At 39.1% G+C, this 26,899-nt stretch overlaps 1 protein-coding gene across 2 annotated transcripts in view; it reads left to right on the plus strand.

Moving 5' to 3' along the window:
• LIMK1 (LIM domain kinase 1) overlaps positions 1 to 26,899 on the plus strand; it is a 76,134-nt gene that overhangs the window by 30,405 nt on the left and 18,830 nt on the right. For both annotated transcript variants that reach the window (XM_075196631.1, XM_075196632.1), the window contains 2 exons: positions 25,098 to 25,236; positions 25,376 to 25,485. In XM_075196631.1, the coding sequence (XP_075052732.1) occupies positions 25,098 to 25,236; positions 25,376 to 25,485 (249 nt within the window). The remainder of the gene's footprint in view (positions 1 to 25,097; positions 25,237 to 25,375; positions 25,486 to 26,899) is intronic.

Raw genomic sequence — 26,899 nt, forward strand, 5'->3', positions numbered from 1 at the left:
AACATTACAGAGATATATATATGCACACATATATATATATATATATATATATATATATATATATATATATATATATATATATACTAATATATATGAATAATTGTGACTTCATGTTGTATTTAGGAAAGCAAAACCCAGGGACACGTTGCGTATAAGAGATATGTAATGTGTGTCCGTGGTGTGTGTGTGTGTGTTGTGTCTTCTACATACACCATGCTATTAAACATGAGAATACCCTAAATTAACAAGTGGGAATGGGTTCATACAACTGTTTTAGGGTATTTGGGGCCTCAAAGGAAGTAACAGGTGGTTTTTATTGTCTTAGCAAACTTCTCACATGGGTTTTCAGTTTTTAATTTCAAACTGATTCGTGCTCTACCCTTATTTCACAATTATAAAACACATGATGTATAATAAATAAGAAAGCAAAAAGGCCTGAGAAGGCTGATTTACTATTCAGACAAATAATTCAGTAGAAGCTTGTGTCAGGACTGAGGAATAAGGTGCTAGCAAATCAATAGGCTGCATATTGGTTCAGCCCACAAAATGGCTATTATTAGGCAACAGGTACACTATAACAAGAGCAGAAAACTATTTTCCTGAACAGTATTACATACTGAGCCAAATAATAAATCAATAGCTTATACTAACTATGTGTTAAACACAGTAGCAATGTGTCTGACATTTTTACTTTTTATTTGCACACTACTATTATGATCATCGTAGATTTGTAAGGCGCCTCAGAGCTCTGCAGCGCTGTACAGTTGGTATAGCAGGATATACATTAAACAGGGACATACAAGGTAGACATGGACAAAAAGGGTATGGAGGGCCCTGCTCATGAGAGCTTACATTCTAAGTGGGAGATAGCACAGTTGAAACAAGCAGAGCGAGTGTGGCTCAGAGTGGAAATTGGGACAGTTGTGAGGTTGCCTTAGTGGGAGTAGTATCATTGGTGATAAATTAAGCTCTAAAAACTTTGTGGGTTTTTAGAGAGCATCTACAGATTTGAAGGCTGTGGGAAAGCCTGATTGGGCATGGTAGGTGGGTAGCAGCACGGGAGAAGTTTTGTAGACAGGAGTGAGAGATGGTTACTAGAGACGAGACAAGGCGCAAGTCAGAGGTAGAGAAGGATAGTATTTGATATGAGATTTGAGATGTATGAAGGGATGGTGTTCTTGAGGACTTTGTAGGAAAGGGAGAGAAATTTGAGAAATTTGAAGTGGGTTCTGGAGGATACAGTGTAGGGTTTGTGGAGCGGCAGATGTGGAGAGGTAAGAGAGGAAGATCAATCTTGCAGTAGCATTAAGGATGGATTGATTTGGGGATACGTGGGTGTCGGGAAGGGTGGGGTACGAAATTCCGGACCTGGTATTATCGACAGTAACTACTACGAGCGGAAAAAAACAAAAATTACTTCCCCGACTTAGAATAAATGATGACGTATTCTGGCAATGTTTCTATGGTGGAGTCCACAGAACTGTGAACTGGGAGAAAGTCTGGATGTGAGGAACAAAGCAGAGGGCGGAGTGTATGGTGGGAGTCTTGTGGGACCCCAACAGATACTGCGAGTGGAGGGGAAGTTGTTCCAGAGGTAGAAACCAAAGGAGCGATTTGATTAAGTAAGTAAAGTAGTAAGTAGATCATTCATCGCTTTTGTGAGAGCAGTTTCAGTGAAATGTTGGGGGTGGAACACTGATTGCAGAGAGTCGAGAATGGAGTGAGAGAAAAGAAAGTGAGACAGGCAGTTGCACTCCAACCGCTCAAGTAGTTTGAAGGCAAAGGGGAGCAAAGAAAGAAGGCAGTGGTTGGAGAGAGAGGCTGGATTGAGCAAAGATGTCTTTAGAATTGGTGAGATTAGCGCATATTTAAAGGTCAATGGAAAAGTGCCATTGGAGAGAAATCGGTTGAAGAGATGAGATGAGTCCAGAGACATCATAAATAAGTTACTGGAGAGAATTAATTGAGGGTAGATTGGGGAGTGTAGGTGAAGGTGGGTTGAGTGGGTAAAGTGTTTGGAACTTAGCATGAGGAAATATCTTGTTGAATGGTGTCGATTTTTATCCTTGAAATACATGGCAAAATCATGGGCTGTGAGGGAGGAAGGGCTGGGCATAGAAGTAGGTTGAAGTTGGCGACATGGGTTAGAAGACTGGCTAGATATTAGAGGTTTGAAGCATGCTTGTTTGGCAATTGAAAGGGCAGTGCTGTAAGATGAAAGGATGTATTAATAGTGGAGGAAATATGGATAGAAATGAGATTTCCTCCAATGGCGCTCTGCAGTGCAGGAGCACTTTTGCAGGTAGCGGATCTGTTTGGTGTGCCATGTTTAGGGTTTGGATCGTCAGACTGTATGCGGTAGCTGGAGCTGTACTGTCTAGGGCTGAAGTGTGTGTTTAGTTGTAGAAAGAGAGAGACTAATTAGGGAAGGGCATTGAAAATGAGAAGTGGATTGGTTTAAACATAGAAACATAGAATTTGACAGCAGATAAGAACCACTTGGCCCATCTAGTCTGATCATTTTTTAAGAATACCTAGGTGTTGCTGTGTACATGTGGATTTTGGTGCAGCAGGGAGGACATAAGGTAAGGTGAGTCTGAAGGAAAGGAGGTTGTGGTCGGAGAGTGGAAAGGCTAAATTGGAGAAACTAGAGATGGAGCAGTAGCATGTGAAAGTCAGATGAAGGAAACCAAATTAATTAATATTATTTTACCGTGCCATTGCGACGAGTACGCCACGTGTAATGATGCAATCACACGGATTAATAACACACACATTTACATTCGCACTTACACTTGTAAATAATTTACATTTATTAAGGTTCCAATCAGCATTTATTTATTAGTAAAATGTATTAGAGATTGTTTATACATAAATGATAATATATTAAAGGTATCTAAGGCTCAGGATATAGGAAATGTATCATGTTTAGTGTCATTTTGATCTACACATTACCATGAGGAATCCGCTACTATCGGCAAAGCGCTTGCTTCCTGCGATCGCTAGTTATTGAAGATAAAGGATAAATGCTCAAAATGATATTGTGTTTGAAATGCAAATAGGTTGGTAAAAATGGATTAGGGCAGTTCCCTTAGGCACAACATGTGCTCAGCTGTTGGAGTGAGCTGGCCACACCTTATTAGAGGAATCCTTTGAACTGACCTATGACCAGCAGACAACTGGAACATTGTTAACCCTGGTCCAATGAAGACCTCTCTAAGTGTTATCTGTGTACATAGTGACATCATCAGTGTTTTTTTTTGTAAACTGAAGCTGCATATAAGCAAGCTTCCCTGGGCCATTTTTGAAGCACTAGTGAAAATGTAATGTATTTGGTTTTTTATACTTTCTTGCTTTAGTGTAATATCTTTTATGCGTTATGATGGCTTGCTGTAAATCCTGCCTATACTTTGTAATTAAATATCTTGCGTTGCAATTAAATATGTGCATTGGAACCACAATAATCGCATTGGACAATGTTTATTGGTAAGCAACAAAATTAACTTAATAAGCAGAAGAGGAAAACTGTCAAGGGAGTGTATATTACAGAGGGTGGGAAATGAGGTCCACTGGGACAGACTAAAGGAAGTAAGTGAAAGAAGGTTAGTAGTAGAAGAAACAGTGGGATTATCAATGGGAATGTTGAAATTGCCTAATGTGAGAACAGGCAGGGCAAAGGATAGGAAATAAATGAGTCAGTTTGCAAAGTTGTCAAAGAATTAGAAAACTGGACCTGGAGGGTGATAAATGAGAGCAACATGAGTGTCGAGACGATAAAATAAATGGATAGTGTGGACTTCAAATGAAGAGAATGACACTGAGGGTTCAGAAGGTATGACGTGGAAGGTGTATCTTGGGGAAGATAGAATGCCTACTCCACCACCTTGTCTGTTTTCAGGTCTGGGAGTGTGGCTGAGAGAGGGTCCCTTGTAGGAGTAAGCTGCAGAGGATGTAGTGTCAACGGAGGTGAGCCAGGTTCTGAATGGTGGGAAGGTTGAGAGATTTAAAAATGAATAGTTTATGAATGGATGCCAGTTTGTTACACACAGATCTGGTATCCCATAGTGAACAGCAGTAGGGAAGAGAGGTTAGTGGAGATGTGTGAATAAGGTCGGCAGTATTGGAAGTACAGGATAGATGGAGAGTTTTGGGATGGGGCAAGGTACGTGAGCAGAATGTGGGGATTTTACGAGGCCCAGTGTTAGGTGAGAAGGAGCAGGTTGAGAAAGAAGACACGCAAGGATAATTTGGTTGTGTGAGGATTGTTTCTGTTTATGTAGGCTGGTGAGTGTGGTTGGTGCAGGAAACAAAACAGTTCATGTGTGCAGACTAGTGAGGAAGGAAATGGTGAAGGGGAAATAATAATAATGGAGGGAGAACTAGGAGATTATGGAGAGAGAAGAGGAGTTTGGGTAGAGGTGTGGTGAAAGTGAATAGGAGACAGAGAGAGTGTAAGTTGAGTAGGTGTATGATGGAGAAATGTGAGAGATGTGCAGATGGTGCAGCAGCCAAACAGAGAGGGCAACAACAATCAAAATTGACTTCATTGGGCAGCGGAACAGATGATGCAGCAGCAATGACAGTTTAGTTATGTGGGTCCCACAGCTGAACAGAGATGGTAGTCCATTCAGTGGTGCAGCAGGTACGGTGCAATGGGGCCCAGTTCCCTCCTCTCCGCTTCCCTGCACCAGGGTCCACTAGTTCCACCTCTGAGTCCAGTTGATCCTAAAACAGCCTTGTTTTTGGTGTGAAGTCGATCCTACTGTAACATTTGCAGCAATAGTCAGAAATATCCACTGCTTTATATTTGTGAGAATAAGGAAAAGTGGAAGTTTGTTTAAAGAGCTGAGCTGATGTGCAGCTTACTCAAAATATAAAAAAGTACTAAAGGGGAAATATAAAACAGATATAGGTATAGTAAATAAGGAACCATGGGCTGTATACTTACAGTATAGAAGGCATTTACTATACATTGTGCATGTACAGCATGGCAAAAACAAATCTCCTTTTGAACCTTTAATTGGTACATTGCTGCAATGGTTACAATGTGGTTTTAAAGAACAGGAAGAGACCATAGTTTTCAAAAGGCAACATATCCGTGGGTTTATAAGGCGGTAAGACGCAGGGCATTGAGCCACCGCAAGTCATTAAGAGAGCATCAGGACACTATATTATTGATTCTACAAGATTCTGTAACTGATGGAGGGAAGCAGCACCGTTCTGCCACAAGGAATTTCCATCGATTAACATTTTGTTGGTAGTGGTGCAACAGGCACCTGGTCTGGTAAGAGGACCCAGGCTGACCATTATTTATTCATTTATCATAAACTTGCTGCAAGTAATACATTCTTGCTTAATATATACTTTATTTTAAATACTTATTTTTATCATTTAATTCATCTTTTGTTTATTTTTTTGTAATGCTTAGTTTGTAAATTTGCATTTGTCAATCAGTTTTGCAGAGCTAGGGTATTGGTATGCTGTAGGGCAGTGGTCAGGGAACAGGAGTAAATTACCCCAAATGGGGTAAAAATTCAAATTCCTGGGGGTAATGCTGCCAATTCCCATGCTGTCAGTTGGATTGTAGACCCCTTTAAATGTGAAATTGCTGTTGTACCAGAAGAGCCTCAAGGGATGGCAGAGGCACTTCTTGAGCTTTGATGCAATAATGAAGCACGTATTGCATTTGAAAACAAAGCAGATCTGTCATATTTTTGGATGTCAACAGCTGCAAAGGCATTCAAAATTACACATGAGGAGGCAGTAAAAAAGTTGCTGCCTTTTGTAACAACCTAGCTTTGCGAACAATAATTTTCCACTCTAACGAACATAAAAAAAAAGCAGAGAAATCGATTGGACGCTGAAGACTGTATCCAAATTGCTCTAACATCAAAATGCCCCAATATTGATGCTTTCGTATCAATAATGAAACAACATCATTTCTCCAAAACCTAAAGTTTTGAAGTTGAAGCTTTCAAAGACTTTTTGAATAGATTCAATAAAATTTTGAATTCCAATAATTAATAATATATGATTTCCTTCCTTTCAAATCAAGGGGGTAACATCTGCGTATCTAAATATATTTTGGGGTAAAAGGTAAAAAAGTTCCCTGACCCCTGCTGTAGGGTGTGGGAAGGGTGTTGGGGAAGGTGAGTCCTGTTGTTAGAGATAGGGGTAAATTAAGTGGTTTATAACTAGTTATGTTTAGTTGTACTTATCACCTCTGTCTTGAAGCAAGCGTGATTCTGTCCTTGGTCACTATAAACCTATAAAGGATGAAGATGATCTCATTCTCAAATGTGAGTAATAGCATAGCCTCTCAAAAGGGCTGAGGAGCCTGAAAAGTTGGTCTATTAGGATGTAGTGTTAAAAAAATATATAAATTGGAAATATTCATACATTTTTGGTTGGGAGATATTGTAAACTGGTATTGTTTGGAATATGTTTCCATTTCTTTGTTTCCATGTTACAAGTTGTGTTTTTTGTTATTTTTTTATTGTTTTCATGCGTATCAAATCGTTCAATGAATATTTGTGCCCTGGGGTTTGGGGTTATTGTGTCCCTGAAATATTTCACCCCAATTTGGATGAAATGTAAAATGGGTCACTGCTGGATGAAGGTTATCAAGGTAGTATATATTACCATTTACTTTTCTGGATGAGTGGACCCAAGTCATGCCAAGTAACTGCAGAGCTGCCAGAACCTATCACTATGGAAAGCCAGTGCTTGATCCAGTAGGCTTCTCTTGAATTTTTTTATTAAGGTTTTACATATCACAGGAATACAAACAAACGGGGGGGTTGTTTAGGGGAGATGGTAGGTAGCTGATGTGTTGAAATCCACAAGTCAAATGGTGTAAAGACAAGACATGGCTGAAAGACATTCCAATCATACATAGGTATTAGTATATGTACTTAGTCAGAGAAGTTGACTGTCCTATAGAGGGGGTTGTATATGAGAGACTCGTCCCATGGGTCAACTCCAGTAGGCTTCCTTTGCAGTGCACCATCCATGTACTTATCCGCTTGTTGGGACCATAGTGAATGATGACTCATCTGCTCAGAAGACCACCTATGTGCCAATTTTTATTGCAAGAGTGCATTTTAGATGTACTAAGAGGGTGCAGTGCAACACAAACATGACTTTCCTCTATGTAGAATTCTCCACATTTGATAATACTGCCCATTTGTTAATATTTGCATGTCGAACCTATGCATGGACATAACAGTTGAGTATGTACTGTGCTAATGCCATCAGCCTAGTTAATGATGTCTTCTTCTCAGAAGTCCATTCCAACATCATGTTAGTTACAACTTAAGCACATTAGTTGAAATGTGAGAAGCAACTCTATTAAATTATATATTAAAAAAAAATGCAGTCCCTTTTAGCAGAATGCATAACAAACGGATCCAAAAATATCCATTTTAACATACATTTTTATGGTAAAACATGTCCTCGTGAACATACAGGTAAGGAGCTGCTTAATGTTTTTAGAAATGAAAATGATTGAAAATGTCCTTAATTAGAAAGGGCACTTTTAAAGGATTGTACCAATCAGTTACACATATTCATTAGAATGCAATATATACTAACAACTAGTAATACCTCTGAGGCATAAGAACATTGTGCCTTATGCCTCAGTGATGTCACTTGTTCCTAGTGAACTAATGGCTGCCCTCGCTAGGGTGACGGGGGCCTTTAAATATAAAAAAAGATTGATTAAAAATGGGGTTAATGTCTGGTCACTTGCAGCTAAAGTTTGTAATAGTGGAATCATGTGGGCTGCATTGTCCTCATCTGCTGAGAGGAGTTTCTGTTAGTTTCCATGAGTCATGGTCACACACCAGTTACTGGACATACAGTAGCACCCAGAGCCAGAGGAGGACTCTGGGAGAGTTGTGTAGGTGGGAGTTAGATTTCATGAGAACATACAGTCCATGTTAAAGTATGCTCTGTAACACATACAACAGTACATAGATTTTCGTAGGCCTTTTGTTGAATCCAGCTAGGACCATAGCTAATCATTTTTCAGACAAATTGAAGCCAAGTTGCTATACCATTTGAAACCTTGCTCTTAAATGACCACTAAACCCCAAAACTGAAAGGTGCACATATGAAGCATGAAGATAATATACGTAGCTAATGTAGTATTTACCGTCCTACTTAATTACAGACAAGTGAAAACCTCAGAATCTTTAGAACATACATATCTGCCAACATTCCCAATAGGAAATCAGGATACATTATGCCACGACCCTGTTATATCAGCCCTTTGCCATCACTTACTGCACTAGACATGTGTCCTCAGTTGAATATATAGATATGGGATGTCTTATACAGAAACCCATTATCTAGAAAGTCCTGAATACTGGAAAGAGTTCAGAAGTGAACAGTTTTTGCGGTTGAGTGATAATTTCATACATGCAGTATTTTTATTTTACTGCTATTTTACTGATGAACAGTCTGGGTTCCCACGTACAGCACCCACACAGTTCCTAAGAAACTCACCCCAGCATGTAAAGGTCAGTTCTCCACCCTGAACTACACATTATTTTTTTCCTTTTACTGCACTTATTTCTACTGAACCACTTGTATAGAATAGGAAATAAAACAATCACATTGCATATGTATTAATAATGCTGGGCCTGATTCATTAAGGATCTTAACTTAAGAGACTTCTTATTTAAGTCTCCTGGACAAAACCATGTTACGATGCAAGGGGTGCAAATTAGTATTCTGTTTTGCACATAAGTTAAATACGGACTGTTTTTGCATGTAGCACACAAATATCAACTTTAAATTGTAGTGTACAAATAAGCTATCAAGTATTTCTGTGCTACATGAAAAAAAACAGTGTCCTTTGACTATTTATTGCATTCTGGGCATTGTGGCATTTATATAAGTGATAACTGATTGAATAGTTGTTACAGTAGCTCTACTCACATCGCTGCCTGCACTCAGGGGTGATATTATTTAGTTTGTTCAAAGATTAAAAATAAAGCCTTATAGTTATATAAAATAAGTTATAGTTGAATGCACTGTTTACCTTGCCTTGGTTGTTTGAACACTTCTCTTTCATCTGTAGTAAGTAGCTTCTCACCGGATGCTAATATATTTCTCTCCAGCTGCCCCTATTTGGAAGTGCCATTTTCTAAGCGATTGTATCTTTTCTACCTTATCTAAATATTAAAGAGACAGTAACCCACTACTAGTCATTGTACTACTAAGATAAACCAATACCTACATATAATACATTGAATTGTTTACATTTTACTAAACTTGCCCAGTCTATCAGTTTCTTTGCTTGAAGCTGACATGTTCTGAAATGCTGTTTATGTAGTAGAGCATCACCACTTTGGAAAGAATAAGGGGACAGATGTCTTAAACTTCATAGATGTGAAAGACGTGCAGTCTTCTAGGTTGCAAATAATTTTTGCAAACTGATGGACGAATGTCCATTGACAACTAGTTTTTATTTTTTTTAATGGTTTTAATGAGACCTTCTCTATTTTTGCTATCTTAGCCTTTGGCCCATCACAACATCCGTTCAGTCATAGATTTCAGACTGTGGGATGTGTCTTGCTTGTTGAGATACAGAGGAGAGGAAATGCCCTATCACACTGTATGTTTTAACAGAATAGTAGAGAAAACATAAGGTAAGATTGAACAGTGCATTTTATCGCCATGAGTAATATATGAAAAAGTTATTTTGAGGTGTGTAGTTGTCCTTTTTATCCCAAATAGCTGAGCGTGTATATTTCTTGCATACACTGAGATTATGTTATTTTGTTTTTTAACTAGATCAAAACTGTATTTTGTGTTGGCTCTTTTGGCACAATGAAGAGATAGCCACATGTGGGGCCAACATTAGCAGTTTTTAATTATTACTAAGTTTTTAATTATATCATACATGCCTACTTTTTAAATCTGTACTCCAGGAGATCGGAGTACAGATCATGTGACACAGGGTGGGAGAGGGCATGGCGACGTCATTATGTCACTATAGTCCTGCCCCTACCATAAAATACAGAAATTCAAGGTATTGAATAGCGTGCATTTTGGCATTTTACAGGGTCTGGGAGGTTTGCCTACTCTTCTGGGAGTGCAGGAGGACTCCCCAAAATTCAGGAGCCTCCCCGATATTCCTGGAGAGTAGGCAAGTATGAATTATATTGTATTTATTTCAGATCTTGCTGTTGCCAAAATTAGCATATCTTAGTCATGGTTCTGAAAGCTGCACTACCACCTGATATAGGACCCCAGGGCTTTCCGTGTCAGTGGGTGGAACAATCACAGGCCACAATTTCTTAATTGTGAATGTTGATTGGTTCTGCAGTGTACATTTCCCCCTGTTTTCAGGTGGGGTTGTAAAAGAAACAGACGAGGGACAGCAGCAGTTGTGGGGAGCAGGCTGACGGAGGCCCTGTTGTTTAGGTAGTATCCGATTGGGTGGCTGCAACAGCTGTCCAATGAGCAGCTACTGAGACACAAGAATGTCACAGTGGGTAGGTGTATATACTATATAAACATTTCATGGCAATAGATCAACACGTAATACACATTAGCTGTTCATTAGGACTATTCCCTAAGATATGTCTGTATATTTGTAGCTATTATTGAATTTATTGAAGTTAGCTGTTTATGTCTCTTAGCAGTTCTCACTTCCACTCCAGATGGCAGTAAACTTGTCATATTCTTATTTCACCTCTTATTCTATACAAGTACTTTAAAAAATAACACAGTAAAACAAAACATGTAATAAGTATTTAGCTGCTTGTGCAGAAAGTATCCTTTAAAAAAACATACTGGCAGAGCATGCTGGAACATGTAGTTCAGCACCCTCTGGAGAGCCATAGGTTGCTTTATCTTGTAGAGAGTAAGGGATTAAAACTACCTTTGCCCTTGGGCTTCAGATCACTATAGAATTTACATTTTCATTAGAACACACAACAAGACCTAAGTACAGTTTAGGGATCTCTTCCATAAAAGCTCGTTATCCAGTAAATTCCGAAAGGCCAGAAAGGAAAACCAAGATAATAATTGATGTTGCTCTGTGATTATGTCATACTGACATGATTAGTGTTTCCTTTAACAGAATGCACTGCGAGGAGCACTGCTGAACCATAAAAAAAATTTACACCTATTTTTCACCTTCTTTTTAAAGGTAAACGTGGCTGTGTGACAGTAGTTACTGCATGTGTAGTTGCTTTGGGCATAAGCCTGGCTCAGATTGAATCATTTAGTGTGGTTTTTTAAATACAGTCTCCATTCCTCCCTTCCCCCAAAAAATCTGTTTGTGCAGCCGGATTATTTTAGCACAAGGTCACTTCTGGATATTAATGCTGTGCTGTGGGAAACATATTGTTGGTGCATTGTGCCCTTTTTTTCATGCAGTCAGCAGTCTAGGAATTGTTTTAGAGAGCTGTGCTCTCCTCCTGATTATTGTGTACATCTCCAGCCTGGCCGTAACCCAAACACAGCCTCTGCCACTCATTATAAGTGCTGGTCTTTTTCTGAAGATGCCTATGTCATTAAACTGGAGTAACTGTCGCAGATAAGGAGGCTGACCTGACAATTCATTTATTAACCATTTTGCAGTAGATCAGACCCATCTCATGCTGTTTTTAGTAATGTGTAGTCGATGTATACAACAGAAATAGGTTGTTTATGGGATTAATTCGCATGTACCATCAGTTCTATTCATAGACCGTATATTTCATAGACCGTATATTTTGCAAAATGTCAGTGTACAAATGCACTGCAGCATGGCTCAGCTAAAACAGAACTTGCAGATTTTATGGCTGGAACGTCGCACTTGAATGAAACGACTTCTTCCACAGCAAAACTCGATTTGTGCGAGATTTCACCGCAGCTGTCTAGGGACATGGCCGAGCGTTGCTATGAACGTCAGTAGCGCCACATTTATGTTTAGACGTCAGAGAATGAGACCTGGGGCCTGATTCATTAAGGAACTTAAATTAAGAAGTTTCTTATTTAAGTCTCCTGGACAAAACATGTTACAGTGCAATATAAATGTTATTGTGTCAAAATGTATCACAGACTCAGATTGTGTAATGTTGCAGATGCAATGTGTCAAATGTCTTGTTGTTTCACGCAAGCATGAAGTGTCATTCTTTGATGTTATATTGTAACCCTTTGTTTAGTGTATCCAGCCAAATAGCTAATTGAGTCAAGCCATTCCATTGTATAATCAAGGTAACAGAGACAGTGGGCCTGATTCATTAAGGATCTTAACTTAAGAAACTTCTTATTTCAGTCTCCTGGACAAAACCATGTTACAATGCAAGGGGTGAAAATTAGTATTCTGTTTTGCACATAAGTTAAATAGTGACTGTTTTTTCATGTTTGTAACATGGTTTTGTCCAGGAGACTGAAATAAGAAACTTCTTAATTTAAATTTCTTAATGAATCAGGCCCATGCTCTTTTTATGCCATTTTCTTTCTATGGCGGAAGACGTTGGAAACCTGTGAAATATAAATACAAAATATACACAGAACAGTGTTCATATGTCTTTGTCTCAGTTGTGCAAGTGATCATTCACCATACTGGTTTATCGTTAAACATTCATGCCATTCACCTGCATGAGTGCTAGGCACCTGCTGCCTGTCTTCTTGCCATACTCTGTATTGAGTGACATACAAAGAGTATTTGGAGCATTTGATACATCATTACTTGAAAAACAAGTTCCAGAGGAACCCTTGAAGCAAAATAGGAAAATCTTCCAATAGATTTTTTTTTTATTAACAATAAAACCATATGATATACAAGTTACACCCACACTTCTACAATAAACATGTCAAATGGGGAGTGGTGATGTGAAAACTGAAAGTGATCCCACCCCACCTTATGGTCAGCTTATGCAGGAATCCAGGTGGCCAGGATCACTACAACCCTATACCAACCGGTTTTCAAGAGTTGTCCTCTTCCTCAGAGTGTAGAATAGGTAGGGTAACCACATAGCACAACATCCTATTGGTTACCGTTTATATAATTGGACTAGCAGTCTCCATAACAAGAACAAAAAACTTTAACTGTCTTATGTTAACAGCATTCAGCTGTTAACTAGCACATATATAAAGAGGAAAACTGAATTAGGATACAAATCATTCAAACGTTGCTTCCTGTACGTTTTCATATCTTTCAGAAAGCTTGCCAGACATCCCTTGGTGTATGACCAGGATAAATTAATAAAGTGTAAGCAGCAATGTATGTGTCTATGTGATAATAGACTTTGTCACCTGCTTGACCTGCTTACATACGCACACATATGTTTCACTAAAGTAATATATTCTTAAACCTGTACTGCAGATAAGGCATGGTGATTGGATAAACTTCGCCCTCACCAGTCATCCAGTAAGAGTATTATTGTATAAAAGCATTCAGATCAATACGATTATTGAAGCCTGAGTGTCTAGTTCATAAATACAATGTGTCTGGTTCATCAATGAATTCAAGTGAACACATTTTGCGTTTTTAAAATCGGATGGAAATTGCACACATGTACGCCCGTATTCAAGTAGAAGCGGATCTCATGAAATGTTTCTATTTTATTACGGGTATAAGTGTGCTCTGGTTATTCGGTACTTTGCGTATGCAGACAGACAGAACTCACTGCAGGATACGTACAATACATTTGTGCAATACAAAGTTCCCTTCAGAATGCATGAAAAAAATAAATACATTTACACCTCCTAATACTATAATCATTAATAAAAATTAAAAAAAATTGTTACAGGAAATTCATAATTCAGGTTGTTCTTAAGACCTACTATATATAAAATACATTTTTACAGTTTGTCTTAATTGCAAACACATGTCCTGGCATACATAGGCATCTGTCATTCAGCGCTTACACCTGTCGCTGGTGCAAATGATACAGCTAAAAACACGTAGAGATGCCCAGAGCTTGACTCGGATGAATGTGCGTGCGATTGACCTCGGCACGACCTTACTGTACATTGCCTACGTGCATACGCCCCTTCCCTACCCTGTTCCTCCCTTCAAATCGTAGCCAGTCAGAAGTGTCATTTGCGTTCACAGATGAATTGCATGCATTTGTATTGGTGTGAAGTCCATTTCTCTGCATGCTCAGAGCAATTTCACGCAATATATGGGATGTGAATCAGGCCCAGTATGTCTTACATCTTAAATGTCTAATTAAATCACAACCTCTAATTCTCAATTCTTAATCATCATCACCATTTATTTATATAGCACCACTGATTCTGCAGCGCTGTACAGAGAACTCATTTACATCAGTCCCTGCCCCATTGGAGCTTACAGTCTAAATTCCCTAACACACACAGACACAGACTAGGATCAATTTTGATAGCAGCCAATTAACCTACTGGTATGTTTTTGGAGTGTGGGAGGAAACCGGAGCACCCGGAGGAAACCCACAAAAACACGGGGAGAACATACAAACTCTAAACAGATAAGGCCATGGCCGGGAATTGAACTCATGACCCCAGCGCTGTGAGCCAGAAGTGCTAACCACTTAGCCACTGTGCTGCCCCTTCTTAATATAAGTAACAAGCTTTTATCCCTGTTGTGTTGACTGTCCATACACTACATGAGTAACAGATCTAATGTGTCACATTCATATATCCACTACATATTGGGCAGAATGAAACCTATACTACATGTGTGGATTGACAATCAGCTGCTTGTTGAATATCCATATACTTTATAGTAGTATCCGACGGTCACATTCTGCTGTGAGGTGGGGTTGGGGTAGGCCTGGGAACTGTCAAGAACAAGTTCCACTGGCAAAATATACATACTTCTCATTGCAGAATGAGGTGAATATCTAAGTTTTTAAAATGCTGCTCTCATGTCTACATGTCATTGTTTGACAGTATTACTAGGGGTTTCAGATGTCTGCTACACTACTGTATACACATAGAAAGAGACAGCAGTTCAGTTAAGGTGCAGTGGGGCCACCTATTACTGATAGAAAAATTCCTTCAGCATTGAGTTACCTGCCAGTAAAAGCAATTAAATGTAAAAGTGTATTAGAAAGAAAGTGTTCCATACATAAGTATACTGAAAACCAACTAGCATTTACATGGTTCCTCTGGACACAGACATATTCAATGAGAAAACAGATGAAAAATGTTCCCAGTTTACTTACATATGTAGCAAGGAAGTGCATACAGTCTAGAGGACCCTAGTCTACCAAAATCAACTGTATACCTATAAAAATGGAAAGTGACTTACTCCATACAGCTAGTACAGTTAGGGTTACTATCCATCTGGTACCTCCAATATTCCAGTGACATGTCAGGTGGGATTTGGAAAGGGTTTGGGGGAGTAGCGTCTCTCTGGCTGATAGCGCAGGTTAATTCTTCTTGACAGCGGCCATCGTCTGATCATTAGGATCTTGAAGCACTGGAAGGTGGCAAATTTTATACTGACGAGCTTCTATATGAACACCGGATGCCCCACTTACTTTGCCAATGTTAGCATTTAAGTCTTTGCCACCTACATAAAGGTTCTTAGACTATGTGATGTGATGTGTATCCTGAAAGTTAGGAAAAGTATACAAAGATTGTGAGAAGAGCTTTAATTTCCATACACAACAATATCAAAATGCAGAAGTAAAGCTTGATGGTAAATATATTGCCAAAGATGTTTGTGTGGTCACAAAAGTTCCCTTTTTATATAATGCATAAATTAAAAACAAATTGCCATAGAGGATAATAAGAAATTGATAATAAAGATGGCTACTTATTTGCCATTTTTTTTTATATTTAAAAATCTTTCTGTAACTATAATGTAACACTATAAGAAAGACTCTGTGGTTTATTTTAAATATTAAATAGGGTCTTGAACTCAATGGCTTCTCTGTTTTATTGATGTGAAAAGCCTGGGCAGAGTCTACTTATGCCATAGACAGTGCAATCAGTGATACAGAGCTGCTTATTCCTTGCAGCACTTTAGAACTTTAAAAGCAATTGGGACTTAGGGGCCTATTTATTAAAGACAAAAAAGTGTAATTGTTGCTTTGACATTATTCACCCTGTGCCACAGCTAGCATGGAAAGTGTCGGCAGCTTAGTCCTTGGCAGACAGACTTATTTTTCCCATCAGCATGAAGTACATTTGTAGCATGTACTAGATAAATGATAGCTAGAATCTGATTGGTTGCTATGGGCAACACCTCTACTTTTCCCTTTATTAGAAGGTTTGATAACTCTACCCACTAGCCTTAGCAGTCAGAATTGTCCTTTGAAAAACATAAATTGATGCTGTAAGTAGATCTGAAATGGGCAAAGTACATATGTGTAATTGATTTTGATGCCGTATTTTTGTAAAAACAAAAAGTTGTGATAAGCCTGGTTAATGTTTGACAAGTACACTGTAATGCTTTTTAATCTCTCTATGACTGTGGAATGGTTTTATCTGTTGATGATCAGACCATGGGGTAAATGTATTAAAGTACGTTTTTTTCAACTCGCCGGAAATCGGCGAGTTGACGGCTAAGGTTTAAAGCGGCTCTGGCTTGTGCGCCTTTACAAGCCAGCGCTGCTTTAAATTTTAGCCGTCAACTCGCCGATTTCCGGCGAGTTGAAAAAACCGGACTTTAATACATTTACCCCCATATATCATTGTTTTTTCTATGTTTTTGTATTAATGACATTTTTATCAGCTTTGTGTGCCCTAATAATTGTAACTTTGGTTTTTGCAGGACAGACAAGGCTTCCCAGTGGTAGTATAGTGATATACATATCTGTTTAATTTATGTTCCTTGTTCAGGTTAAACAGGTAAATGTAAAAAAAAAATACACTTTTCTATGATTAGCAAAACACTGGAAAGTTGCACCAAAAATATTATAATTCTTATTTAGAGATACTAAATATGTGTATTTTATGTAAGGTATGCTGGAAATATAGGGCCTATAAAGAAAGCGTCTCCGTTCACTTGAACTGGATTCTAAAGAACAACATTCATAAATGTATTACATAATAGAAACAGACATCCAGACATCTGCATGAAGACTAACGGGTATATTTACTAATCGGCGGGTTTGAAAAACTGGAGATGTTGCCTATAGCAACCAATCAGATTCTATCTATCATTTATTTAGTGCATTCTACAAAATGAAAGCTAGAATCTGATTGGTTGCTATAGGCAACATCTCCAATTCTTCAAACCCGCAGTTTAGTAAATCTAGCCCTAAGGGAGAAAATCTGGACGGATAATAACTCACACTGCACCATTTTCAGGCTTTCATTCTATACATAGAACAGTAACATATTCATATTCACAAAACATATTATAACTTTGCCATCTCTGAATATATATATATATATATATATATATATATATATATATATATATATATATTGTCTGCTGTTGCACACTTGCCATTGGTAGAATTGAGGTTGCCTAATTTGCTAAATAATCATCATCAACATTTATTTATATAGCGCCAGCAAATTCCGTAGCGCTTTACAATTGGGAACAAACATTAATAAGACAATACTGGGTAATACATACAGACAGAGAGGTAAGAGAACCCTGCTCGCAAGCTTACAATCTTTAGATAATATAAATGGTCACCTATCAACCAATTATTTTCATTATGATATATTATATTATGCTAAACAAGCTGTTTTTCTGATCCTGACCTATTTATTTAACAGTTCTGTTAGCTTTAATCAACTGCCACAACAATGAGTTGGTAATTAGTAAAACGTCCCACCCAACAGACCAATATTCATCCATTGGAAGAGATGGACATGTGGTAAACCTCTGGGGCACTGCTAAGAAGGGGGATGCTCTGTCCTGCCCATCAATTAGACCTTGGGATTTTTAGGATTTCAGTTAATGGCAATTGCTGCCAGCTGGTTTTGCCTCCTTCCACCCCCCTCTTTGGGACCTCACTCTCTGTTTCACACATGAATTGCTAACAGATTCTGTCTTGCTTCATTTTGATAGCTACAGATATGCTCTGAGTCCTCTTCTATATTTATTGCTGTGGTTAATAGATTTGCAAAATAAGTGGTGGTTTAGGATCTTGGGTCAAACATCAATTATATTTTTAGTGGCAAAATCATTTTAAATGTCTCGCTATGAGCTTCGAGCCACGAGGACCTGTTACTCTGGCTGTGTTCCTCTTGCATTTCCTACCGCAATAGATCTACTTTTAATGAGGAGGAAGTACTATAGTTTTGTTTCACACAGGCTCTGGTTCATGTTGTCAGTCTAGAATAAAAAGAGATGCTGTGCAGATACAGTGTAGTTTATTGGAAAAATACAGATTTCTGTCAGCAATGCTCATATGGTCATTCATATAGAACAGTTATCTGTACCCAAATACTGCACTGTAGTGGAGAATGCATGATCACTAGGAAGTTTAGCATTAATGATGGCTTATTATTCATTTTGATAATATTTGTGTTGAACTCCAATATATGAACTCCAAATATCTTCAGCTGCATTGCTCAAACACAATGCCAGCTGTTGAATACAAAGAGGTGCTGAAAAGCTGGCTGTGAGTGGGTTTAGTAGTTATGTGTAAAATAATCTCCCTGCAGAAGAGAGCCATTCAGTGACTCAGTATGGCTTTAAATATATTAGTATATATGTTGCCGCTAGGACTGAAACATTGTCACGCTTGTATAGTCTTTTAAATTCATTCTATGTTTTGCACTTCTAGGGCTCGTGAAGGGTTAAGAGACGCTTCCACCGTGCAACCTCGGTTGCTATTGGTTGTTTTTTGTCTTGGGAGGATATAAATGGAGCAATCAGAGTTCCCTCCTTATTAATAATCAGATTCTGCAGAACAATGATGTCATTGTGTCACCTGTTTAAGACTCCAGGGGCCATGACAGATGCATATATTAACTTCCTACACAACAAACAGAGAATGCACATTAACCACTTCTGATATACTATGACATTGCACTTCTCCTTTACCAGGGTTAATGTGATGCCTTGTTTTGTGGGGTATATTGGAGATTACTGTTGAGCAAAACACATGTATGAGTAGTGTTTGTTTTTGTAATTTTATTTTATTTTAGGCAAATGACAACTTGACAAGTCCCATATGCAATGTAAAATTAAACCAGTCTTATGGATCTGCATGATCATCATAGTTACATGTGTTTCTATGTACAGAATGATCGGCATGTTCTAAAAATGAAATAATTTCAGCATTGAAAGACCCTGTTATTTAACTGATGTTATTATATGTGTGTTTGTGTTCAAACACAAACTGCCAGATCCCTCCCTTACTTAGTGCTTCCTTTTTAGAAATGTTGGTGTTTAAGTAATGATCTGTGGTTAGAATGCAGCCCACATACAGTACAGAGCAGTGCTGCAGGCTGCGGTAATGCAGTTTTCCATGGTTACTCATGGTTGGCCACCACTGTCTCACTATAGGAACCAGGACAATAGAATGACAGGGCTGTCTCTTAAAGGCACACTGCTCTGCAAATGTTATGATAGATTAGTCCCTAGCTAATAATATAAATGAGCAATGTTTGTTAGCCACTGCTTATGTCACTATAGGCCAAACTGGGATGTTATATGATCCCTTAAGCTAGAAAAGGTTATATATGTTTTACCATTAATGCTCTGTTATTATTATATGCACTACTTTATTTTGTTGGAAACAAGCACCTCTTGCAGTTTATTAAGTGAAGAACAGTCAGAGGTGGATTAGTTTCCAAAACTGTATATTTTTCTGGCTGAGTTAGTGTTTTTAAATTTAATTTACTTCATGTGACATTTAATGGCCAAACAGACTCACTTTACATTTGTTTGTAGACACTTACGCATGGTACATATGAACAAAATGCATCTAACCCAAGGGCCTGATGCAGAGTGGGACATATGTCAGTTTGCAAAGTGTATCTTGCATGAAATCAGACATACACATACGCTCCTATGCCGACTTCTCATTCTGGCACTTGCCACCACATGTGCCTAGAGAGGTGGTATGTGGGAGGGAAGGAGCATGCAAATACAAGCCGATTACACTAAAGGCATGTCCGTGCAAATGTAGACCTGCAGAAGCATGCATAGACCTGCACTAGGTACTAGGCATATATTTAGGTGCAAGGACGCGCTGATGATGACTTAACGTAAGTTACTCCCGTTTTGCATCCAACTCTAAATTAGGCATTAAGAAACTAAATCCAAGAAAAATGTGGGATTTGTTATACTGAATTTAGGAATTTAGGATCGGCTTGCTTCATCATCAATTTAAAACACACTGAGCTGCCATTAATTTGGATGCATGCAACATATCTGCAGTCATTACTATGCAGGCAGACAACATTCATCTAAACTAACTGTTGAGCAGCCATGTAACATGTACATTACTTATAAGTCTGGTTTTAAATGGCTGACCTGGCAGATTTATACATAGTCCAAAACAGAGGAGCACTTTGGAAGGACAAGTTTACAGAGCGATTTTGTCCAAGTTCTTTCTGTGGTCCCCAGTTTCATAATGATTGGACATAAAGGATGTTCACAAGATACAGAGAGCTACTTATTGCTTGTGTGAGACCTTAAATATCTCTATCTATCTATCTAATCTATCTAAGTGAGCCTATGTCTACCTATCCCCATATCTATGACAGCAGGACATAATGCTATATTTCCAACTTCTATAAATATTAATGCGTTCCATCCCTGTCTCCAATATAGGAGTTATTTAGTGGCACCAAGATGATAGTGTTTAATTGCATCATCATCATCATCATTTATTTATATAGCGCCACTGATTCTGCAGCGCTGTACAGAGAACTCATTCACATCAGTCCCTGCCCCATTGGGGCTTACAGTCTAAATTCCCTAACACACACACACACACACACACACACACACAGACAGACAGACAGACATAGAGAGACTAGGGTCAATTTGACAGCAGACAATTAACCTACTAGTATGTTTTTGGAGTGTGGGAGGAAACCGGAGCACCCGGAGAAAACCCACTCAAACACGGGGAGAACATACAAACTCCACACAGCTAAGGCCATGGTCGGGAATTGAACTCATGACCCCAGCGCTGTGAGGCAGAAGTGCTAAGCACTAGGCCGAACAAAAGGTCTAAGGTCTACTGTATGTAAACTGTAGACACTTCTTGCAGTACGGATGGATTCAGACTGTCGTGAACGGAGTTCACTGTGTTCACTTCCAGCACATGACAAGCTGCATTCAGGAACATAGCAGTAACTTACTGAAGTAAACACATTGTTGTGCCCAAACACAGCTGTGTCACATCACCTTTCTCTTTCTTTGTACAGTGTTAGGGAGGGAGTACATGTGACCAATTTTATTTATGTTTTGGGGATCTTTTGGTATTCTGTTTCTCCAGCTGCAATTGCAGTACAGATGTAACCACCTAACGTTTAAATCATAAGATTAATGATGTAGGCAGCCTGTGGTTCTCCAGCTGCTATGGAGCACTAAGTGTAAGCATACTCTGCATGCACTGACAGTCTGGCGTGGAACTATAAGTCTCAGCATGCCTTGCCATCCAGAAATCAGCAAGTTGTCCAAGACTGAACTGTATATACATTGTAATCTGTAATTGGGTTAAAGTTTATGACAAGGATACGGAGTTCCTCAAAGATTTGGAAATATCCCTCTAGAACTCCTTTGTTTCCCCCAAAATAATACACACACAGCAAAAGACTCATAGTAGATAGATAGTAGATGCCAGCATATAAAAATAAACTTAATTTCATATAAAGGTGCATTTGAAACCACAGTCTTCTCATATCAATTTACCAGGAGCTTCACATCACAACTCTGGGGAGTCCAAGCTCTTCCATCCCCATCACACCACAACACTGCCCTTGTCACTCGCTGCCGAGCCCCTGCTTGTAAAATCACACAAGTGGACAGGTCATTGCCTCCCACGAGATCAGTACATTCAGCTCCTCAATTAATTGTGCTGCGGTAACAGTAAAATTGTTTCTGTGTTCTGTTCAAGCATTGCAACAATGTACACAAAAATGTCCTCTACAAATGTGCCGAAAGCTATTTCAGAGCTAGTAATGCACTATACTGTCCATCTGCTTTTAACTTTAGGAAAAAAAATGGTGTTATCTTAAGCAAAATGTTACTCCTGTAAGGTGATAAGGAATTGCCCCTGGGATGTTATCCATGCCCAGGGCAGTTAGGCTGTAGTGCGCTTGTGCCACACTCAGCGATTTTGACAAGTTCTATTTGTGTCATTTTACAGGCTACAGACACATTAATTTATTTTGTTTCTGAAAACAATATTGCATTTCCATGCAGTCACATAAGTAACTAATAGAAGCACACGTGTTACAATCAGATTGGTTTTTAATCTGATCATTTTTAGTCATATAATAAATAAAAAAACAAAACTATGTGTGATTGCTTTAACATTACGGTGTTAATCTGACAGAGCTGGAAGACACTTTCAGTGCATGTACAAGCTTTGTGACCAGCATGGGCTGATATATTTGTGAATGTGACTAGTATTTTTTTTTCTGTAACGTATAATACGCAAAAGTATTTACCCTTCCCTAAAATTTACTTAATTTGGCTACAGGAAACTAGGAGAAGTTAATTCAGCCCTGCCCCCACTTCTACAATCACAGGAGTGATGTGTTCTCTTACTTTCACTTTACAGTAAATCTATACTCGTTTCTCTGTGTAATCATAAAGTGTGTGTAAGAATATCCTGCTGTCTGATCCATTCACTGGGACATCTGTGCTCTTATTACTTGTAGTGCTGTACTCAGCCGATAAGTGGCCCTTAAGGATTGCAGCTTATGTTCACAAAATGGGAGGACTCTTGTGTGTGTGCTTTCCTAGCTGGGGACTCACTATTTCCACTGAGCTTAGCCTATTTCATTGTCATTGCATATTTCAGTCACACAGTACAATACAGTGATAAGGAAACTCATGAGAACAGAAAAATATGTAACTAGTAATAATCTTCATTTCTATCAGTTTCTCAGGCTAAACAATGCTAACAGATTCTATATATTGAAGCTGAAGTTTCTTTGTCCAATTGTACTCCCCAAAAAAAAAGACAATGAATTACCTAATGTCGCTGTCCCTATAGAGGTCTATGGGGACAGCAGTAAGTGCCTGTAACTAGGTTAATGCCAGATAAATATATGATTTCTCCAGTGTTATGATAAACAAGAAAAATTGGTGAAAGAGCATTTTTCCGGCATTTTCACTGGCAGTTTGGCTCTTCACCACTTGTTAAATAGACTGCTTAGTATGCTATTGCTGTAAATACTATGGCAGTAGGCACCCACCATTGGCTGCAGGTAAGAATGGCACTGACAGGAAGAACACGGCTTACATACAGAAAGCAATTGATGTCCTTACATGAGATTGCTGTGCTTCATTCATCTCTATGAAACTCAGGAGTGAGCAGAACACTCCTTTGACCTGACCATAGTTTACTGCAGGTGGGAGACAGTCTGGATATAGCAAGACCCAGATATCTACTCCCACAGCACCCCCAGTGTTAAAGAAGGTGTTTACATGTTCTAACATAGGCTGTTGCATGGAAGAGTAACATACTATAACAGGAAAAGTACATAAATGTAAAACAAATCTGATACAGCAATAGCTTAGACATACAATTAATTATGATTCATATAAGTAACCATCAAAAAAGTACACATATTTGATGTTACTGTAAATACTAGAAGTCACAGAATACAATTAGGGGAATATCATTGAAAAGTGCATGTTAAAAATAATATTTAACTGTTTCTCTCCTACTAGCCTTAAAAAGGTATGTATTGACAATGGCTTGATAATAATAATATTATTATTATTATTATTATTATTATTATTATTATTATCCTTTATTTATAGGATGCCACAAGATTTTTGCAGCGCCGTACACAACACAGACAGTGGACTATACAGGGAAAATAGTATAAAACAATAAACCATTATAACAGTACAGAACATTAGACAAATAATACCAGGACTTCAAAGCCCCCAACGTAGCTGGCAGAGTGGAGTTGGAGCAGAAGAATAGGTAGGGAGACAGGAGGGAAGAGGGCTCTGTTCATAAGAGCTTACATACTAAAGGGAGGGCAAACAGACAGGATGCACAAAGGGAGTCAGAGATGGGGTTCAAGTGCAAGAGTAGCGGGATAGGGGAAGAGAGAGGTGAGGAGATCAAGCATGGAGAGCAGGTTATGTGGATGGCTGGTAGGCTTTGAGGAATAGATGAGTTTAAAGTGCCTGTTTGAAAGTGCACAAATTAGGGGACAGTCAGATGGAGCGCGGGAGGTCATTCCAGTGCAGGAGGTCAGCCCAGGAAAAATCTTGGATTCTGGAGTGGGATGACATGATTAATGTGGAGGAGAGGCAAAGGTCATTAGCTAATTGCAGGGAACGGGAGGGAGTGTGGATGGAGAGAGGAGGTTGTAGAGATATAAGGGGCAGTGCAGTGAGAGAGAGCCTTGTAGGTGAGGAGTTTGAAAATAATTCTGTAGGGGAAGGGGAACCAGTGTAAGGCCAGGCAGAGAGGGGAGGCAGAAGAAGTGCGGCGTGAAAGGAAGATAAGTCTTGCAGCAGCGTTAAGACTAAAACGAAGGGGGGCGAGATGAGGGGTGGTGCGGTTAGGAGGCATAACAACAAAACACTGTGTGCCTCCCCAAAAATATTAAATTTAGTTGGGTAGAGTAAGAAATAAAAAGTTATTGTTGGCAAAACCAACATAGTGTAAAAAGGTGAAGCATGGTTGAAACATGGCATGGACCTCAGGCAGCAAAAGAGGTGACTACAGGAAAAAACACATTTGTATTGTACATTAAAGAAGTAATCCTTTTTCCATAGCCATTATCCTGAGACACATTATTAGCTATCATTAGAGTTATTCTTACGCTACTATAAATGATTTCACCATATTGCTGCTGTCAGCACTGCCCATTATGGACAGCTTGACATAAAGTAGGCACCATCTAGTGTTTGATGTGAGAAACTGCAGCTTCTAGTCTGGAGAAACTGGGAGCACTGTATTGTATGCATGTCTGCCACTGAACCGTAGCTCTTTTTACAGTTAGTTCTTAAACTGGTTTTTTTTTTTTTTTTTCGCTTTTAGGTGCAGTGATTGTGGTGTGTCCTTGTCCCACCGGTACTATGAAAAGGATGGGAGACTTTTCTGTAAAAAGCATTACTGGGCACGCTTTGGTGGCATGTGCCAGGGCTGCTCCGAGCATATTACCAAAGGACTGGTTATGGTAAGCACTCAAGCAATACCACTTATATATAAAGGGGAAATTTATATATATAATGTATAGATGATCACAAATCCTTTGTGTATACTGAACCATGCACTATTGAGCAGATGCAATCACAATGGTGTTTTTGCTTTGATAGGTAGCAGGGGAGCACAAGTATCACCCAGAGTGCTTCATGTGTTCGCGCTGTGCCGCTTTCATTGGTGATGGAGAGACGTACGCTCTGGTGGAGAGGTCCAAGTTATACTGGTAAGGCAGCAGATCACGTGTTTGTGAAACATAACAGTAAATACACAGGAGAAGAATGGTCTAGTTGGCTAATGCTCTATTTAGAACTGGACCTTGACAGAGCATCGACCAAGTAGAATTTTAGAGGGGAATGGAATTATTTTTTAAAGGAGAACATTTAACAGCATAACTATCATGGTCAAAGAAAACCTTATTTGACGGTTTAAAATATCATATATTGACTTGGCTACTTTGGGCTTATTCAGTGTGATGATCCAATGTGCACATATGTGCTGTAAGACATAGCAACCAGTCACACATTTCTTTTCATTCAATAAGTTGTCAGGTTCCATAGCAGCCTCCTGAGGTAAGTTATGTACACAAAAACAGCAATTATGGTAATTATAACATTGCTCTTTTTAAAAACAATGTCACACAGAAACAGAACGCATGATGTTGCTATAGCACCTCCTGGCTAATACAATCGTCCCCTTAGAATCTGATTTGTTTATATGGGTTACAGCACATTTTGTTCATATTGTATCTCGTTATTATATAAGCCCCACATGTGGCAGAACTACCATTGGTATGGCAGGTGGCGTGCACTGGGGCCCATTAAGATAATGCGGCCCACTGCATGGCAGATACAGAAGGTCGGAGGCCCTGGTTCCCTCATCCCCGCCTCCCTGCATCGGGGCCCATTAAGATCATGCGGCCCACTGCATGGCAGATACAGAAGGTCGGAGGCCCTGGTTCCCTCATCCCCGCCTCCCTGCATCGGGGCCCATTAAGATCATGCGGCTTACTGCATGGCAGATACAGAAGGTCGGGGGCCCTGGTTCCCTCATCCCTGCCTCCCTGCATCAGGGCCCACAGCTTGCTAGTTCTGCCTCTGGCCCCACGTGTATGAACAGGAATTACATTTTGTATTTGCCCTCTTATTCCTCTGCCAAGCTGCAGTGGCCATATTTTATTTTAAATTTAATGTATATTTTTATGTTTGTCTGTGTGTACAATGCTATTAATGTTATGAATGGGATGCCAGCAAAATACAAGAACCATTTAAAAAATTAAAGAAAATGTTCTTTGAGTGTAAACTGGTTATCTAGGTAGCATTTTGTCTGCGTGCAGATGGCAACAACTGTCTCCTTTGGGATGTTACACTCTGGGGGGTATCCAGTTAGATTTCCGGTCCACAGTATTGCGCCGGAACGGGCCGCTAAGGCAATCCACGGTGCCACAATAATGTGGATTTTCTGTGTAAAATCTGCGTTATTGCGGTACCATATTACCGTCAATACTGAGCACTTTTCACGGTAATACGCGTTCCCGCGAGCAGGAAAGCTAATTGAATATGCCCCTTTGAGTATAGAAATATGAGTTACAGATGAATGGACTTTAGGGAGAGAAAACCAGGACAGATGTGAGACCTATA

This window comes from Mixophyes fleayi, chromosome 2 (genome assembly GCF_038048845.1).
Source record: "Mixophyes fleayi isolate aMixFle1 chromosome 2, aMixFle1.hap1, whole genome shotgun sequence".
Lineage (NCBI taxonomy): Eukaryota > Metazoa > Chordata > Amphibia > Anura > Limnodynastidae > Mixophyes > Mixophyes fleayi.